The sequence below is a fragment of the Jaculus jaculus genome, chromosome 4, assembly GCF_020740685.1.
Source record: "Jaculus jaculus isolate mJacJac1 chromosome 4, mJacJac1.mat.Y.cur, whole genome shotgun sequence".
Classification (NCBI taxonomy): domain Eukaryota; kingdom Metazoa; phylum Chordata; class Mammalia; order Rodentia; family Dipodidae; genus Jaculus; species Jaculus jaculus.
Genome location: NC_059105.1, coordinates 33909903 through 33929748, shown reverse-complemented (window position 1 = coordinate 33929748; position 19846 = coordinate 33909903). Strand labels below are relative to the sequence as shown.

General features: G+C 42.0%; 1 protein-coding gene across 5 annotated transcripts in view; it reads right to left on the bottom strand.

Moving 5' to 3' along the window:
- Ino80d (INO80 complex subunit D) overlaps window positions 1-19846 on the bottom strand; it is a 102289-nt gene that overhangs the window by 41375 nt on the left and 41068 nt on the right. For all 5 annotated transcript variants that reach the window (XM_045147595.1, XM_045147596.1, XM_045147593.1 and 2 more), the window contains exon 5: window positions 13580-14322. In XM_045147595.1, the coding sequence (XP_045003530.1) occupies window positions 13580-14322 (743 nt within the window). The remainder of the gene's footprint in view (window positions 1-13579; window positions 14323-19846) is intronic.

Sequence of the window (19846 nt, the reverse complement as noted above, 5' to 3'; positions counted from 1 at the left end):
TGCACAACTATGCCCAGGAGAGAGAGAGAGACAGAATGGGCACACCAAGGCCTCCAGCCACTGCAAACAAACTGCAGACACATGTGCCACTTTGTGCATCTGGCTTTGTGTGTGTATGGGGAATCAAACTCGGGTTGTTAGGTTTTATAGGTAAGTGCCTCAACTGCTGAGCCATCTCTCCAGCCCCCACTCAGGTTTAAAAAAGATAGCACTGGGGCCGAGGAGATGGCTCAATGAGTGAAGTGCTTGCCACACAAGCACAAGGACCTGAGTTTAGAATCCCCAGCATCCATGGGAAAGCCACACACAGTGATGAGTACCTATAATACCAGTGCTGGACAGGTGCACATAGGAGGATCCCTAGGGTGTGGACTTGCAAGCCCATCCAAACTGCTAAGCTCTAGATTCAGTGAAAGACTCTATCTTAAAAATAAGGTGGAAGGCTATTGAGAAAGATATCCAACACTAACATCTGGCCTCCACACACATACATGTACTTGCCCACACTCATAAACACACACACACATGTTGGGCTGGACAGATTACTTAGTGATTAAGCACTTGCCTGTGAAGCCTAAGGACCCCGATTTGAGGCTCAATTCCCCAGGACCCACGTTAGCCAGATGCGCAAGGGGGCGCACATGTCTGGAGTTCATTTGCAGTGGCTAGAGGCCCTGGCACACCCATTCTCTCTATCTGCCTCTTTCTGTCTGTTGCTCTCAAATAAATAAAATAAAAAGAAATGGGCTGAAGAAATGGCTTAGCGGTTAAAGTATTTGCCTGCCAAGACAAAGGACCATGGTTCAATTCCCCAGGACCCACATAAACCAGATGCACAAGGGGGCACATGCATCTGGAGTTTGTTTGCAGTGGCTGGAGGCCCTGGCGCACCCATTTTCTCCCTCCCTCTCTCTCTCTCTCTCTCTCTCTCTCTCTCTCTCTCTCTCTCCCTCCCTCTTTCTTTCTCTCTCCCCCTCTCACAAATAAATAAGAATTTAACAAAATATTTAAAGCACTCAGGAGGCAGAGGTAGGAGGATTGTTGTGAGTTCGAGGCCACCCTGAGACTCCATAGTGAATTCCAGGTCAGCCTGGGCTAGAGTGAGACCCTACCTTGAAAAACCAAAACTAAAAAATTTTTTTAAAGTGTTTAAAATAAATAAATATACACACATGTGAACAATCAATACACACAAATATACATGCCCCCCATAAGAACAGATGGCACCATCACAGTAAAGTTATGCTCTGTTCCAAGGATGGACAATATTAATGAGCAGAGACAACTCAGGCAGACTTCAGAATACATGAAGGATAAACATTTTCAACTATGAAAACATACACTAAAACAGCGTCAGCAAAGTACTCTGAGGGCAGAGCGAAAAATGGAGTTCAGTAGGCAGTGTGTTTAGGTGGCATGTATGAAGTACCACCTAACAGGTGGTGGAGGCAGGAGTTCAAAAATTCAAGGTCATCCATGGCTACATATTGATTGAAACTGGCCTGAGATACATGAGAATCTATCCTGGAAAAGGACATTAGGGCAATAGAGATAGCTTAGCGATTAAGATACTTGCCTACAAAGCCCAAGGACCAAGGTTTGATTCTCTAGTTCCCACATAAGCCAGATGCACAAGGTGGCACATGCATCTGGAGTTCATATGCTATGGCTGAAGGCCCTGGTGTCCTGGTGTGCGGGCATTTGCACTCACGCCCTCTCTCTCTCTCTCTGTCTGTCTCTCAAGTAAAATAAAATAAAACATTAAGGACTATGGACCTGGTTCAGTGGTTAAAGCCACTTGCTCACAAAGTATGATGGTCCAAGTTTAATTCCCCATGTAAAGCCAGATGTAGAAGTGATACATGCATCTGGAGTATGCTTGCAGTGGCAAGGGAACACCATCACATGCAAAGAAAAAAAAAAAAAACTTAAACCTTAAAAAGAAAAATAAACATTGCCAGGTACAGTGGCACATACCTTTAATCCCAGCACTCAGGAGGCAGAGGTAGGAGTATCACTGAGAGTTCAAGGCCACCCTGAGACTACATAATGAATTCCAGGTTGGCCTGGGTTAGTAAGACCCTACCTTGAAAAACCAAAAAACAAAACAAAGCAAAACAAAAAACATAAATAAAGGTGACAAAAAAGATTTTATGTCCAAGCACGTTAAAAAAAAAGTGCCAATGGAATCACTTTATACTTTAACCAAGAAGGAAGGGCCCTGGAGTGAACTGTCCACAGTCCACATGTTCCCCTTAGTCTCCTCGCGTCACGAGAAGAAAGCACTCCATTGACTAGGCAAGTCCACTCCCATGGAAAGAGGGGAGGGTGAGATAATAAGGCTATGTTACTAGTGATTTTTGAAATTTCATTCTATTTTCTTTTGTTTTCTTACTTGTTTTGTTTTGAGGCATGATCTCTCCCTAGCCCAGACTGAACTGACACTAGCTATGTAGTTCACACTGGCCTAGAACTCATGGCAACCCTCCTACTCAGCCTCCCAATGATAGGTTTGCTTCTTTCAATTCTTTTAAACAGAAGCTGCAACATTTTGTGTTGCACTTTATAAAACAAGATTAGAGGGGAAAGAACAGAAATATAGCATGAACAATGTTCATCTTGTTAATTGTAATTTTTATTAAAAGGATAATTATTAGCTGCTAACATCAGGTATCTCCCTCAAAAGTTTCCATCTTGAAGAGATTTTAATAAACAGATGCTGCATATCCTGGAGTACAGCACTGTATGCAGCCACATAACTTTAATATACTCACAGCATAATGAATCTTATTAAGTACTTTGGTAATTTAGACTATCCCTACTAAACACAGTAATATTAAAAAACCTTAGGCTAAGCAGGGTGACACACACCTTTAATCCCAGCACTAGAGAGGCAGAGGTAGGAGGATCACTGTGAGTTCGAGGCCACCCTGAGACTATATAGTGAATAACAAGTCAGCCTGGGCTAGAGTGAAACCCTACCTCAAAAAAATAAAAAAACCTCACAAACTTATTCCACAGCTTTAATGAATTCACATGTGTCAATGTGAAAATTAAGGTTAATTGAAATGCTTAAAATTAAATTATATATTGCTACTGGAATAAAGAAACTTCAAATCTAGTTTCCAAGATGACCTTTCAAAGTATCAGTTACCTTGAAAAGCGAGTGCTTTCTCTCAACTAAATAATAATTTGTAAAAAAGAAAAAAGTGCCAGGCATAGTGGCACACGCTTTTAATTTCAGCACTTGGGAGTGAGTTTGAGGCCACCCTGAGACTACATAGTGAATTCCAGGTCAGCCTGGGCTACAGTGGAGTGAGACTACCTCAAAAAGCAAAAAAAGAGAAAAGTAAAAGTGACACAAGTATCCTGTGCTTGTTTACAGTATGTAGACGTGGGTACACCCACACATACATATGCAAATAATAAAAACAAAAACAAAAATGATTCCTAAGGAATCTTTAAAAGCAGAACATAAATTATTATCTCATTGTTCCTAAAGACCTAACAATAATGTCTACTAAGACTTCTATATTGTCTCTGAACATGTCAAGATCTAAGTCAGAAGAATTATGATGGCAGTGTTTCTCCTGTTGTTAAATTAACCGTCCAATAAAATAAGCCTGTGATCACAGCTTCATTCCTGCCAGCCCAGACGGCACTGTGAAACTAATTACAGGACTAAGTCTTTCTTTGAGGACTCTGCTGACCTGAACAGATTGTGCTTAGTGGTCAAGATACATGGCAGTTTCTTATTTCTCCAAAATAACCTTAGTTCTGTAATGTCATGTCCCCAAAATGCTTGGATTTAATCTAGGTGTGGTAGTAAATCCTTATAATCCTATAGTACTAGCATTTGGAAGACTGGGGTAGGAGGATAGTCATAAATTCCAAACAGCCTTAGCTATAGACTGAGTTCCAGGTCAGTTTGTGTTAGAGTCTAAATTCCTGTCTAAAAAAAAGAAAAAAAAAAAACAAAAGAAAAAGAAAAGAAATTCCAAAACAACACACACACAGTTTGAATTTAAAACCAGGAAGGATGGTTCACGCCTATAATCGCAGCACTCAGCAGACCAATCACCACAAATTCAAGAACAGCATAAACTACACAGCAAAGAGACCTAGTCTCAAAACAGAACAAAGCAAGTCATGGGGGGGCACGCCCTTAATCTCAGCACTAGGGTGGCAGAGATAGGAAGATCACTGTTAGTTAGAGGCTATCCTGAGACTACATATTGAATTCCAGGTCAGCCTGGGCTAAAACGAGACCCTATCTCAAAAAAAAAAAAAAAAAAAAAAACAGTATCAAGGAAAAAAAAACAATGAAAACATGGGTAGAAACTTTGCAGCAATTACAAAATACGTAAAAAAGATTTTGTGTATCAATAAAAGAGCAAGTTAATAAAATCACAAAATATTTGTTTATAAGGCACATATTCAACCTTGTGGACATGTCCACCAAACAGCATAAAAGCAATAGTGGAGTGCTGGCTCCACAGCAAGGATTAAGGCAGTGGAACCACAATCTACTTGTGGTCATTGTATTCTTAACATGCCTCACTCAGGAAACAGATAGGAGGATCACACAGAGTTCAAGGCCAGCCTGAGATGACATAGTGAATTCCAGATCAACCTGGGCTACAGTGAGACCCTACCACGAGGAAAAAAAAAAAAAAAAATAGAAAGTCGGGCATGGTGGTGCCCCCCTTTAACCTATATAAAGCCAGATGGCATACACATTGTAATTGCAAAGCATATACAGTATCCAGGAGAACCTGGAAGCCCATGGGCCAGCTAGACTGGCCTGTCCAGTTGCAAAACATCAAGAGAGACTCTGTCTCAAAAAGTGGAAGGAAAGGACTGACCTCCACACATGTGCCATGGGGTTTGTGTGTGTGTACACAAAAAAGATATGATAGCAATTATTTTGTTGCAAGGCTATGTACTACAATAGTTTATACTGATAATAAAATAAATTATTTAAACTGGAGAGAGAATCCAGCCATGACAAATCATGTATATGATATATTAACTTGAAAATACATTATAGGGCTAGAGAGCTGGCTTATTGGTTAAGGTGCTTGTCTATAAAGCCTAAGGACCCAGGCTCAGTTCTGCAGTACCCACATAACCCAAATGTATAAGGTGGCATATGCATCTGGAGTTCATTTGCAGTGGCTAGAAGCCCTGGCACAACCATTTTTGGGAATACTTTACTTATTTATTTATTATTATTATTAAATATTTTATTTTTTAACCATTTTTATTTGAGAGAGAAAGAGGCAAAGAGAGAATGGGTGTGCCAGGGCCTCTAACCATTGCAAATGAACTCCAGAAGCATGTGTCACCTTGTGCATCTGTCTTATGTGGGTCCTAGGTAACTGAACCTGGGTCCTTTGGCTTTGCAGGCCATCTCTCCAGTCCTATTTTATTATCTTGCTTACCTATATTTTTGAGGTTTTATCCACATGGTTTAACAACAGGTGAAATAAACAAAGCTATAAAGAAAGCTCACCAGTCTCAATTCCCATAAAACCCATTCATCCCAATTCCATTGTCTGCACTAGCTCTGTGGAGTATATTCCTGCACATTCTTGCCTATGCTCACACCAAACAGGCAAACATCTATTCACATACATTACCAATGGATATACTGATGCTTTTATTCTCTTTGTTTACTCATATTTATAAAAATAGAATTACATAATACCTCTTGATTTTCTTCTACTAGCTAAATCATGGAGATTCAGAAAAAATCTCAATCAAAACTAACACTGTATAAAAAGGTCCTAAGAGAACTGGGGCATGATGGCGCACGCCTTTAATCCCAGCATTCAGGAGGCAGAGCTAGGCGGATTGCTGTGCGTTCAAGGCCACCCTGAGACTCCATAGTGAATTCCAGGTCAGCCTGGGCTAGATTGAGACCATACCTCGGAAAAAAAAAAAAAAAAAAAAAAAGTCCTAAGAACATCTGAGCCTTGATAAGCTAATCAGAAAACAAAATTTAAAAAAAAATGTACAGAGGTAAACTGTATGGGTATATAAAGCTGCTCCCAGAAGCCAAAGATTATTAAATGAAAATCTCAGTGCCAGGAGTGGACTACCTCACTATGAGTTGTTGTCAAGAAGGCCCCTGGATTCCACAAACAATATAGGTGTTTGCCACGATCATTGGTTTTCCAGCAGAAATAGAGGATAAGACCCTATTGATGAAGATGCCACCCATCTCGGCAACAGGACACAGAGAAATCAAGCTGGGATTGGGCTGGAAGCTTCCTGTCTCATGGCTACCCCTCACAGTGCTGGAAGATGCTATGAAGGCTGCAGGGGAAGTCTTACAGGCATTAGCAGTCTTCCTCAGCTGTGGACTCTGTGCTATACTACCAACTGGCCACAGGCAAAATGAGATAAGTGGCAAATCTAACTGGATTTGATGTCTGTGCCACAGTAAGGAATTCATGTCTGGTACTGTAAGTTCAGTCAAAAACTCATAAATAGGGAGGTGATGGGCTCCAGTGGAAAATCTACTTCTAAATTGACATGATGTGGTCATAAATTGCTTCCTAGATAACTATGATAATGCCTACAGATTAGGGTTGCTGTCAGCTTTGGTCAGACAAGCTTCTTTTTACAGTAGGCAGTGGTGACTAGAAATTAATGAAATAGAAACAAATAAACAACAACAACAAAAAACAATCCAAAGAATGAATTGAACAAAGAGTTGATTCTTTGAAAAGATAAACAAGATTGATAAACCCTTAGCAAATCTGACCAAAAGAAGGAGAGACACAAATTAATAAAATTAGAGATGAAAAAGAAACATCACAACAGATACCAGAGAAATTCAAAAAATCATAGGGACATATGATAAAAACATATACTTCACTCAGTATGAAAATGTGAAAGAAATGGATGATTTCCTTGATTTATATGACCTACCTAAATTAAATCAAGATGAGATTAATCACTTAAATAGACCTGTAAAAAGTATGGAGATCCAAGCAGTTATCAAAAACCTCCCAACTAAAAAGAGTCCAGGCTCAGATGGATTCACTGCTGAATTTTACCAGACCATTAGGGAAAAACTAACACCACTGCTTCTTAAGCTTTTCCATAAAATAGAAAAAGAAGGAATCCTACCAAACTCCTTCTACGAAGCCAGCATCACCCTGATACCAAAACCAGGCAAAGATAGAACAAAAAAAGAAAACTATAGACCAATCTCCCTCATGAACACAGATGCAAGAATTCTCAACAAAGTATGGCAAACAGAATACAAGAATATATCAGAAAGATTATTCATCCCAACACCCCAAGCAGGCTTTATCCCAGAGATGCTGGGATGGTTCAACATAAGCAAATCGATAAATGTAATACATTACATAAATGGACTGAAGGACAAAAATCACATGATCATCTAATTAGATACAGAAAAGCATTTGAAAAATCCAATATCACTTCATGATAAAAGTCCTATAGAAACTGGGAATAGAAGGAACATATCTCAATATAATAAAGGCTATTTATGACAAGCCTGCAGCCAACATATTACTAAATGGGGAAAAACTGGAAGCTTTTCAACTAAAATCAGGAACAAGACAGGGGTGTCCACTATCCCCACTTTTATTTAATATAGTTTTGGAAGTCTTAGCCATAGCAATAAGGCACATAAAAGGGATACAAATCGGAAAGGAAAAGATCAAGTTATCATTATTTGCAGATGACATGATTCTATACATAAAGGACCCTTAAGACTCTACTAGCAAACTATTAGAGCTGATCAAAACCTACAGCCATGTAGCAGGATACAAAATAAATACACAGAAATCAGTAGCCTTCCTATATGCTAACAACAAACACACAGAGGATGATCAGAAAATCACTTCCATTCACAATTGCATTAAAAAAAAGTACCTTGGAATAAACCTAACCAAGGAAGTGAAGGATATCTACAATGAAAACCTTAAAAGACTTAGCAAGAAATTGCAGAACACACTAGGAAATGGAAAAACATCTCTTGTTCCTGGATCGGAAAAATTAATATTGTGAAAACAGCAATCTTTCCAAAAGCAATCTACCCATTCAATGAATCCCCATCAAAATTCCAATGGCATTCTTCATAGAAATAGAAAAAACAATGCAAAAATTCATTTGAAAGCACAAAAAATCTCAAATATCTAAAACAATACTGAACAACAAAAATAAGACTGGTGGTATCACTATACCTGATTTTAACCTATACTATGGAGCCACAGTAATAAAAACAGAATGGTACAGGCACAAAAGCAGACATGTAGATCAATGGAACAGAAGAGAGGACCCAAATCTAAGTCCAGGTAGCTATAGCCACCTGATATTCAACAAAAATGCCAAAAATACTCATTGGAGAAAAGACAACCTCTCAGCAAATGGTGCTGGGAAACTGGATATGTATCTGCATAAGGATGAAAGTAGATCTTTCTCTCTCTCCATGCACAAGAATTAAGTCAAGCCGGGCCTGGTGGTGCACGCCTTTAATCCCAGCACTCGGGAGGGAGAGGTAGGAGGATCACCATGAGTTTGAGGCCACCCTGAGACTACATAGTGAATTCCAGGTCAGCCAGGGCCAGAGTGATAGCCTACCTCGAAAAACAAAAACAAACAAACAAACAAAAAAAAGAATTAAGTCCAGGTGGATTAAAGTCTTTAAAATCAGACCTGAAACTCTGAAACTGCTAGAGGAAAAAGTAGGGGAAACCCTTCAACATATTGGTCTTGGCAAAGACTTTCTGAATATAACTCCAATTGCTCAGGCAATAAAACCACAGATTAACTGCTTGGACCTCATGAAATTACAAAGATTTTGTGCAGCAAAGGACATTGTGAATAAAGAGGCAACCTACAGAATGGGAAAAAAAATCTTTGCCAGCTATACATGTGTAAGACGAATAATACCTAGGATATACGAAGAACTCAAAAAATTAAATAAGAAATCAAACAACCCAATTAAAAAATGGGCTATGGAACTAAATAGAGAGCTCTCTATTTAGAAGAAAGAAGAAATACAGATGGCATCTAAAAAAATGTTCTACATCCCTAGTCATCAGGGAAATGTAGATTGTAAGTATGTTGAGGTTCCACCTCACTCCTGTCAGATTGGCTACCATCATGAAAACAAATGACAATAAATGCTGGCGAGGATTAGAAAAAGAGGAACCCTTTTACACTGTTGGTGGGAATGCAATCTGGTCCAGCCATTGTTGAGATCAGTGTGGAGGTTCCTAAGAGAGCTAAAAATAAACCTACCATATGACCCAGCTATAGCACTGCTATTCATATATCCTAAGGATTCATCTTAGTACCTTTTAGATACTTGCTCAACCATGTTTATTGCTGCTTAATTCACAATAGCTGGGAAATGGAGCCAGCCTAGATGTCCCTCAACTGAAGAGTGGATAATGAAGATACAGCACATTTATTCAATGGAGTTCTACTCAGCGGCAAAGAAAAATGAAGTTATGAAATTTGCAGGAAAATGGATGGATCTGGAAAAGATTACACTAAGCAAGGTAACCCAGGCCCAGAAACCAAGTGTTCTCTCCCATATGTGGATCCTAGCTACAGATGATTGGACTTCTGTGTGAGTAGGAAGAAAACTCAGTAGTAAAGGCCAGTAAACTAGAAAAGAGATATAAAGGGAAGAGAAAGGAAGGGAGGCGGATACTTAATAGCATGGTATTGTATATATGTAAGTAGAAGAACAGATTAATGGGGGTGAAAAGGCCCAAGTGAGGTCAGGGGAAGAGATTGAGTAAAGGAAAGGTGGAGGGAGGGCTAATCCAAATCTAAAAGGATATAAATAAATCATAGAAGCCTACTTTTTTTGGACAATGGAACACTCAGGAGCCGTACATTGCTACTAGAAAATGTTCATTCAGTGCCAGGGATGGGATACCTTCCAGTGAGTTGTTGGCCAGGGAGGTCCCTGATGCCCCCAAAACATTACAGGCCATTGCCAAGGCCCTTGGTTTCCCACCAGGAAAAGACAGTAATACCCTACTGCTGAAGATTCCACATACTTGGGTGGCAAGACCACAGAAAAATGCTGCTGGAACTGAGCTGAAAACTTCCTCCATGTAGACCAGCTGACAGAAAGCTGGAAGAAGCCATTCAATACGCAGTTCAATGGGAGAGAGAGAAATCACCAGTGAAGATAATCAACAGTGGACACTGTTAGCCTTATATTTGGCCAGCCAGGCCAAATGAGCCAAGGGGTGCAATAGTGGCACACCTGTCATGGTAGAAACCAACTGCCCTCTAATTAAACTGGAGGCCTGCTCCATGGGAGGGAATGCATCCCTGATACTGAAAACTTAAAACATGGGTAGTCATGAGCCCTAGGGGTGTAACATCTGCTGCTATCTGGCTAAATGTATATACTACGCTCATCAAACTGCCCAGAAAGCACTTCTATTAATGTTCATACCCTTATATTAATACTGCTCTCACTTCTAGTTGAGATCCTTCTCTTTTCAGATGGCAGTGACCTTGGGATGACTCAGAAGGCATCATGGTGCTGGGAAGAAGTGACAGCAGTCTCAGCACTGCAACATCTCTATTACACCTTCCAAGGCTCAGGGTCCATTGCGGAAGAGGTGGTGGAAAGAATTTAAGAGCCAAAGGAAGGGTAGGACACCTTACAACGTGCTCCTCCAGACACAAAATGGCCTGGATAAACATGACCTCACAGTGTCTGACACTACCTACATAAAAACATCATAATAGGAGGAAAAGATCATGACATCAAAGCAAAAGAAAGACTGATTGAGAGGAGGAAGGGATATGATGGAGAATGGAGTTTCTAAGGGGAAAGTGGGGGGGAGGGAGGGCATTACCATGGGATATTGTTTACAATCCTGGAAGTTGTCAATAATAATACTAAACAAAAATCAGGGCTGGAGGGATGGCTTTGTGGTTAAGGCATCCACCTGCAAAGCCAAAGGACCCAGGTTCTACTCCCTATGACCCACGTTAGCCAGATGCACAACAGGGTGCACGTGTCATTTGCGGTAGCTGGAGGCCCCGGCATTCTATCTCTATCTCTCCCTCCCTCTTTCTCTGTCAAATAAATTAAAAAATAATTTAAAAAGAAAAAGAAAAAGAAAACCTGTCTCAAAAAATATGCTGGTGGGGCTGGGGACAGGGCCCAGCAGTTAAAGACAGATATACAAAGTGATGCATGCATCTGGAGTTCATTTGCAATGGCAGGAGGCCCTGAAGGCAAGACCATACTCACATTCTTCCTGTCTGCCTTTTTTTTTCTCTCTCTCAAATAAATATTTTTCTAAAAATAGGGTGGAACAAAGTGTGGTGGCACACACCTTTAATCTCAGCACTCAGTAGGCAGATGTATGAGGATCACTATGAGTTTGAGGACAGCATGGGACAACCAAAGTGGATTCTAGGTCAGCCTGGGCTACAGTGAGACCCTAACTCAAAAGGGGGTGGGGGCTGGAAAGATGGCTTAGCAGTTAAAGGCATGCCTGCAAAGCCGAACAGCCCAGGTTCAAAGCCCCAGTACCCATATAAAGACAGACACACAAAATGGTACATGAGTCTAGAGTTTATTTGCAGTGACTAGAGGCCCTGGCATGACCATACATACATACACACACACACACACACACGCCCCTCTGTCAAGTAAATATATAATAAAAATATGTATTATTGGGCTGGAGAGATGGCTTAGCGGTTAAGCGCTTGCCTGTGAAGCCTAAGGACCCTGGTTCGAGGCTCGGTTCCCCAGGTCCCACGTTAGCCAGATGCACAAGGGGGCGCATGTGTCTGGAGTTCGTTTGCAGAGGCTGGAAGCCCTGGCGCACCCATTCTCTCTCTCTCCCTCTATCTGTCTTTCTCTCTGTGTCTGTCGCTCTCAAATAAATAAATTAATTGAAAATATTTAAAAAAATATGTATTATTTAATTAATTAATACCAATACCCTAATTCACCAGCAATGTAAAAGATAATCTAGGCTCATTAATACTGTTTTGACCAATCTAGTAATTCATTGTTGTTTAACTCGTATTTCCCTAGGAAAATACCACAGGGAAATGCTATAGGGACTGAGGTTTTCACTGGTCTACTGGCCATTCATATTTCTTCAGTTATTCATATCCTTTGCTTATATTTCTATTCCTAATACATCAAGCAAGTAAGTAATTTTTCCTAAGTTAAAATTATACCTCATTCCATGTTCAAGAATTCTAAATAAATTAAAGATTTAAATAATCAAAACCAAAACAAGTCAGACATAATGGTATGTATCTAAAATTTCAACACTTAGTAGGCTAAAACAGCCTGAGCTACAGAGCAAATCCTTACTGTCAATAACAGTAAACAAAAATTCAATCACAGTATTAGTAGCAAATACAGAAATCTATATATAATCTTGGGATTCAAATCAATAAAGGAAAGCTAGACATTTGATTACATTAATCATATATTTGTATGTTGCTACCTTTCAATCATTAACATGAATTGTATTGGTAATTTTCTCTATTGAAAGTTTTGGGGCCTGGGATTTGGTTGGGATTGGTTTTATTGGTTGTTCTTTTGTTACTGGTTTTTTGAGATAGGTTCTACTATGTAGCCCTTGCTGGTCTAGAACTATAAACCAGGCTGGTCTCAAACTTGCAGCGATCTTCATTCCTCTGCCTTCCAAATGCTGCCCTATTCCTGGCTTCTTAAAAGTTAAAAAGTTAAAATAAAACAGAGTGGGCTGGGGAGATGGCTCAGCACTTAAAAGTGCTTTGCTTGCAAAGCCTGTTGACCAGGGTTCAATTCTTTAGTACTCATGTAAAGCCAGATGCACATGTACCTGGAGTTCGTTCACAGTGACCAAAGACCCAAGTTTACCCATATGCACTCTTTCTCACGCTATGCTTACAAATAAATAAAAAATATATTAAAAAAAAAACATGGAATAGCTGGGTGTACCTCAAAAAACAAAACAAACAAACAAGAAACAAATCATCATGGACTAGAGAGATGACTCGGCAGTTGAAAAGGCTTGCTGGCAAAGTTTGATAACTTGGGTTTGATTCCCCACTACCCATGTAAAGTTTGATGCACAAAGTGGTACATGCATCTGAAGTTCATCTGCAGCGGAAGAAGGCCCTTGCGTGCCCATCCTCACTCACTCACTCTCTCTCTCTGTTTGCTTCTTTCTCTTAAATAATGATTAAATACATAAATAAAATAAAATTTTAAAAACACAGAATGCATGTATAGTCTGTGGGCTGAGGCATTAGAAATAACATAGCAAGACCTTCCCTTCAGAAAAAAAATGAAATCATACCCAAAACACAACTATTTTGTAAACACTGCTATTGCTACTAATAAAAGCTCTGACTTGGAATCCTCAATTGCCAAGCCCAGGAACCAAGCTCTCCCGGAGCATATTTCTTTAAGGTAGTCTATCTAATATAGGACCTGTGCTGTCACTTGGCCCCTGTTCTACCTCTGCCATGGATGTGTGGTTAAGAGTGTGAAGCCTCATGCAAGAGAAGACATTTCATATTCAAACAGAGGACAGCTCACCTAAATGGGGAAACAGATCCATGTCCAGCTGATGCTTCTGGGTGCACAGTTTCACCAGTCTCTGCAGTCGACTGATACAAGACAAGTGGGGAGAGAAGGCGGTGGCTTTCATGAGGACACGGTCCGTCCTGGGTGGTTCCGTGACAGGAGCCCTACTGGATGGCAGGAGGGGCAGAGACCTCTTATGAGAGGACTGCCTGGCTTGTGCTATAGAGTGTGTGGTGGGGGCCACTCCCTGCATTGGTAGGCTGGTGTTCTGGGGTTGAGGTGACTTGCAGACTGAGCCCTGCGGTGGCGCTGGAGGTTTTAAAGTGGGTGAAGGTGACAGGTGGGAGTGCTGCTGTGGAGGCTGCTGCTGTGGAGGGGCGGGAGGGGGACTAAAGTGCTCTTGCTGAACTTTTAAAATCTCTGTCTCTCTCTGGCGCTGCCGGTTCTGAGCCAACTTGCTCTGCAACTTCTTTCTCACAGTTGCCCCTTTCTTTAGGTCATCATCTTCCTCGTTGAAAGCAAAAGGGTCTTCCAGCTCAGTTTCCAGGTAGTGGAGAGGGACCCTTGCCCCGGGTGGAGAGAGGGACATGCTATCCAGGCCATTGGGCATCTTCAAGGCCAACGTGGGCACCGTGAGGCTAAAAGCCATGGTGTCCATCTGATGCCTTACCTTCACCTCATCTAGAGGATCATTCTTTTTCTTCCTCTCTTTTTTCGGGATAAAGCCAAGTACCTGCAAGTGGCTGTTGCAGTACCTACAAAAGCACAAACACACATGAGAAAACATTCATTATACATACTGAAAGGAGAATATAGAGCCACATGTCACAAAATGTGACTCCTAACACGTTAAACATTGTACAGCAAAGGCTGAATATGCTGGCACAGGCCTGTAATCCTAGCATCTGGGAGGCAAAGGCAAGAGGATGAGGAGCTCAGGTCGTCTTTGGCTATGTAATGAGTTCAAGGACACCCTGAGCTACATGTGACCCATATCTCACAAAACCAAACCAAAAAACCCTGAATGACCTGTTGGGAACATAAGCCTTCAAGAATGGACAGGCTACTTTTTCCATACAAAATATTATAAAAAGGGCTGGAGAGATGGCTTAGAAGTTAAGACGCTTGCCTGTGAAGCCTAAAGACTCAAGTTTGATTCCCTAGTACCCACATAACCCAGACGCACATGGTGGCACATGTGTCTGGAGTTCTTTTGCAGTGGCTAGAGGCCCTGGCATGTCCATTCTCTCCTGTCTCTCTAATAAATAAATAAAAAATATTTTTTAAAAAATACTGTAAAAAGATGGAGTTCTTTTACATAATGACAAAATAAATACTGATTATGCCAATTAACCATGATGAAAACCTGTAGAGGGTTTTACCTGTGAAATATTCTCCAAATTAATATTCTTCATAGAGTTTCAACAGTATGTCAACTAGTATGCCGTTAAAACATTATTTCCATGCTTTAGTCAATTTAGAAAATTATGGCTAACCAAAATTATATAACAATTTTGTTGTGCTTGTTTTTGCTGAAAAACAAAGCACACTATGCATCACAATGTGTACAGGACATTCCAAGAGAGACACCACATGAACGTGTTTCCCAAAGTTACTAAGGATGGAATCTATCATTGCAGCAAGCACGTGATTTCTCCAGAGCACAGTAGCAAGTCTGAGCTAGATCCCATATATCCCTTAACAAAGTAGATTCATAAGACTGAAGGCATCAAGAAAAGGGGTCTTGGGAATGACTACTAACTAAGAACTTAAGAAAAAATTAATATAGAATAAATGGTAGCAGGTATGGTGGCATACAACTGTAATGGCATCACTTGAGAAGTTTAGGCAGGTGGATAAGCACTTCAGTCATCTTTAGTTACATGGTGAGTTTAAGGCTAGCTTGGAGTACATAAGACACAGTATCAAAACAAACCAACAGGGTTAGAGAGATGGCTTAGTGGTTAAGGCACTTGCCGGCAAATCCAAAGGATTCAGGTTCAATTCCCCAGTACCCATGTCAAGCTGGATGCACAAGATGGCACATGCATCTGGAATTCATTTGCAGTGGCCAGAGGCCCTGGCGCACCCATTTTCTCTCTCTACCTGCCTCTTTCTCTCTCTCTCAAATAAAAAGTAAAATATTAAAAAAAAAAAAAAACATACACACAAAAGAGTAAATGGTAGCTGGCATAGTAGCATATACATGTAATTCCAACTGCTTGGGATGCCAAGAAAAAGTTTGGGACAAGAAGCTCATTGGTATAGAACTTGCCACAAGTGTGTAAGGCCTGCGGTTCAATCCCCAGTATTGAGAAAAATGTAACATTTAATGGAAGCATTAGCTTCTCAGTCAAAAAAGGTGAAATACAGTTTTTTTCTTTTCTTTTCTTTTCTTTTCTTTTCTTTTCTTTTCTTTTCTTTTCTTATTGTGTGTGCCTGTGTGCAGTAGGCATGATGTGGAGTATGTACAACACAGTACACCTGCATGCAGCCAGGCCAGGAAAACATCTGCTGCCCCTTCCATCAGCTCACCTGTGTGCTTTCCTTGAGGAGTTTCGTTCACTGATTCAGGTGAGCCCCAGTGATTCACTAGCCTCTCCTCCCCATAGGACTAGGGTTACAGACATGGAAGGCCATACCTAGCTATTTATGTGGGTTCCAATGAATCAAACTCAGTGTCTCAGATCTGTGTCGGCCCTCATACATGGACAGGAAGGGCTTTTCCTTAAACACTGATTCATCTTTCATCTTTCCAACCCCTTTGACTTTTGTTTTGTTTTGTTTTTTGAGGTAGGGTCTCACTCTAGTTCAGGCTGGCCCTAAACTCATGGCGATCCTCCTACCTCTGCCTCCCGAGTGCTGGGATTAAAGGCGTGCGCCACCACACCCAGCTCCTTCTACTTTAAGAAAATTTTTAAAGTTGAAAACAAACAAAAAAAAAAAAGCCACCCCCAAATCCAGGCTTGCAGGAGCATGGTGGCACATGTCTTTAATCCCAGCACTTGGGAGATAGAGGTAGGAGGATCACTGTGTGTTCAAGGCCAGCCTGAGACTACAAAGTGAATTCCAGGTCAGCCTGGACTAGAGTAAGGCCCTACATTCAAAAAAAAAAAAAAGTTTAAAGTCAAAACTGATCATTTATTTACATGTAGGAAGTCCCAGCTAGTAAATGAGGCTAGTGCTATAGATTATAACACCACAGAGCATACACCGTAGGGGGAAACTACTACTGCTCTCTGGTTAAATGAATATATTATGCTCACCAAATTGCCTAAGCTGGGAGTAGTGTCACACGCCTTTGACTTCAGCACTGGGGAGACCAAAGTAGGAGGACTGCTGTGAATGAGGCCAGCCTGGGACTACAGAATGAATTCTGGGTTAGCCTGGGCTAGAGTGAGACCCTACCTTGGTGGTGAGGGGGAACCTTGTCCTCTAAATCCTTATGTTCATGCCCATATATCAATGCTATTCTCACTTTGGATTAGAGAAGTTTGCCTTTCCAGACTGAAAACTCACCACAGTGCTGAGAAGGGACAGCGGAGTGTTCCACACTAAGGGCGACATCTCTACAACAGCTTCCTGGCTCAGGGACCACTGGGGAGGAGGTGGTGGAAAGAATGTAAAGAGCCAAAAGAGGGGAGGAGGACACAAAGTGGCCATGGTGTTCATAGGGACTGAGGCTACCTACACAAGACCTGCGTAATAGCAGGGGAAATGATGACTTCAAGTTAGAAGAGAGGCTAATTGGAAAGAGATTCAGTGAAGGGGTTATTTGGGAGGGCAAATAGAGAAGATGGTGGGAGAGGTTAGGATCATGATCATGGCATACTGTCTATACCTATGGAGGTTATCAATAAAGTTTTAAAGTTCTTTTAAAATAGTAATCCAAGAGAGGTAAATCAACAGGCAGCCACCCCTCAGCCCTTCATCACTCTGGCCATTGATTAGCATATCACAGCAGCCTGTTCTCAGCTAAACGGAAAGCAGAGACAGGAGACTTTCCAGAAAGCTGGGGTCAAGAACAGTACAGCCGGGCGTGGTGGCGCATGCCTTTAGTCCCAGCACTCGGGAGGCAGAGGTAGGAGGATTGCCATGAGTTCAAGGCCACCCTGAGATGACAGAGTTAATTCCAGGTCAGCCTGGACCAGAGTGAGACTCTACCTCGAAAAAAGAAAAAAAAAAAAAAGAAAGAAAGAAAGAACAGTGCAGTGAGAATGTACAACATCCAGAGTGAGAAAAGAGCTAAAACTGTCCTCTGACCACCACATGTGCACTTGCACCCACTTTCACACATGCAGACACACTCACATGCAACACATACAAATCAACAAAAGAAAAACCCATTCCTGTAGGGTATGGCGGTTACTGCCTGTGATCGCACAGCTCAAGAGGCTAAGGCAGGAGGGTCACAAGTGTGAGCGTAGCCTGAGCTACATAGCATTTTCCTGGCCAGCTTGAGGTACAGGGGAAAGGCATTTTCCTTTTCATTTTCTCTTTCTTTTTCTTTTCTTTTAGGTAGGGTTTCACTCTAGCCCAGGCTGACTTGGAATTAACTATGTATAGTCTCAGGCTGGCCTCAAGCTCATGGCGATCCTACTACCTCTGCCTCCCAAGTGCTGAGATTAAAGGCATGAGCCACCACCCCAGCTTACTTTTTTCTTTTTTTAAAGGGGGTCTAGAAAGATTGCTCAGCAGTTAAGGCACTTGCCTGCAAAGCCTAATATCCAGAGTTCAACTCCCTAGTGCCCATGTAAAGCTAGATGCACAAGGTGGTGCATGTACCTAGAGTTCATTTGCAGTGGCTAGAGGCCTTGGTGTGTCCATTCTCTCTCTCTCTCTTAAATAAAAAATAAATAAAATATTTTTTTAAAAAGGTGCTTCCTCACAAAGTCTGACAGCCTGAAGTTCTAGTCCCCACATACATCAAGCCCTGATGCACCCATTCATTCTCTTCCCGCACCCAAACTCGCAAATACACAAATAAAAATATTTTTTAAAGGGCTGGAAAAATGGCTTAGTGGTTAAGGAGCTTGCCTGCAAAGCCAAAGGACCCAGGTTCAATTCCCCAGGACGCAGGTAAGCCAGATGTACAAAGTGGCGCATGTGTCTAGAGTTTATCTATTGTGGCTGGAGGGCCCAGCATGCCCATTCTCATTCTCTCTCATTCTCAGATAAATAATAAATAATTAAATAAATAGATATTTTTAAAAATACCTTTTAAAGAAACTGAACAAGTTTCATATTTGTTTGCCATCTGAGAGTGACATGGTGTGACGTCTTCACCACCTCCCATAGAAAGTTTCCTTACAGGCCTTTTCAAGAGAGGTGAAAATACAAGGCAAAGATGATAGAAATATCTTGGTTACCAAACTCTAAAGAGAGCAGGTTGGGTGGTACTGCCCGTGATACAAGTACGAGTGTCATGAAAGATAAGAGAAAACACGTGGCCTGGGCCTACATTTGAGAACAAAAAGTGAAGAATCAACTTCCGGTTAAGATGGCGGCGTAGGTACCACGCCAAAGCAGCCTAGGGGGGAAAAAACTCAGCAAAATACACACTTTTACGAAAAAGTGAGGTGTATAGGAAATTGAAGCGGCAGCGGAGAAGTAGAAGAGTTCCAGAGCATCCAGAGCCTGCACAGGCGGGAAAAGCGGCTTCGGCAGCTCGGCCAACCGCCGCGGCACACCAGAAAGCAGCCAGACTCAGCTCGAGCCACAGGAAAAGCCAGGTGAGGGCGCTTCCCCTCACACCGCGCTCTCCGCAACTCCGGAAATGTGAGGGGAGAGCGGCGGCGAGCAGCGGAGGAGCAGACCGCGAGGTAGAAGAACACGTGGAGCAGCGAGAGAACCAGAGCAGCTGCGGCTCCCTCACCTCCCCCACCGCCTGAGCCCAGCTCCGGCGAACAGAGCAGCGGCCCGGGACCCGGCCACGCCAACTTAGGCCGACAGCGGGACCCAAGCAGGAGCAGAGTTCGGCAGCAACATCAGCGGCTCCAGCACCGGTAACAGCGGCCCCAGCAGCAGCGGACCCAGGAGTGGCAGCAGCGGCAGACTCGGCGGCATCAGCTTCAGGGTGAGCAGCGGCAGTGGACACAGCAGCTTCAGCAGCTTCAGCAGCAGTGGTGGCTCCAGCAGTGGCAGCTACAGCAGCAGCAGAGGCTCGGTTTGCCCCCCAGGAAAAGCAAGTGCCCAGCTCCAGAAATCAGAACAGCAGCCCGACGACCCAGGCAGCAACTTGACTGAGACCAAAATCATCCAAGGTAACTGGGATTGCAC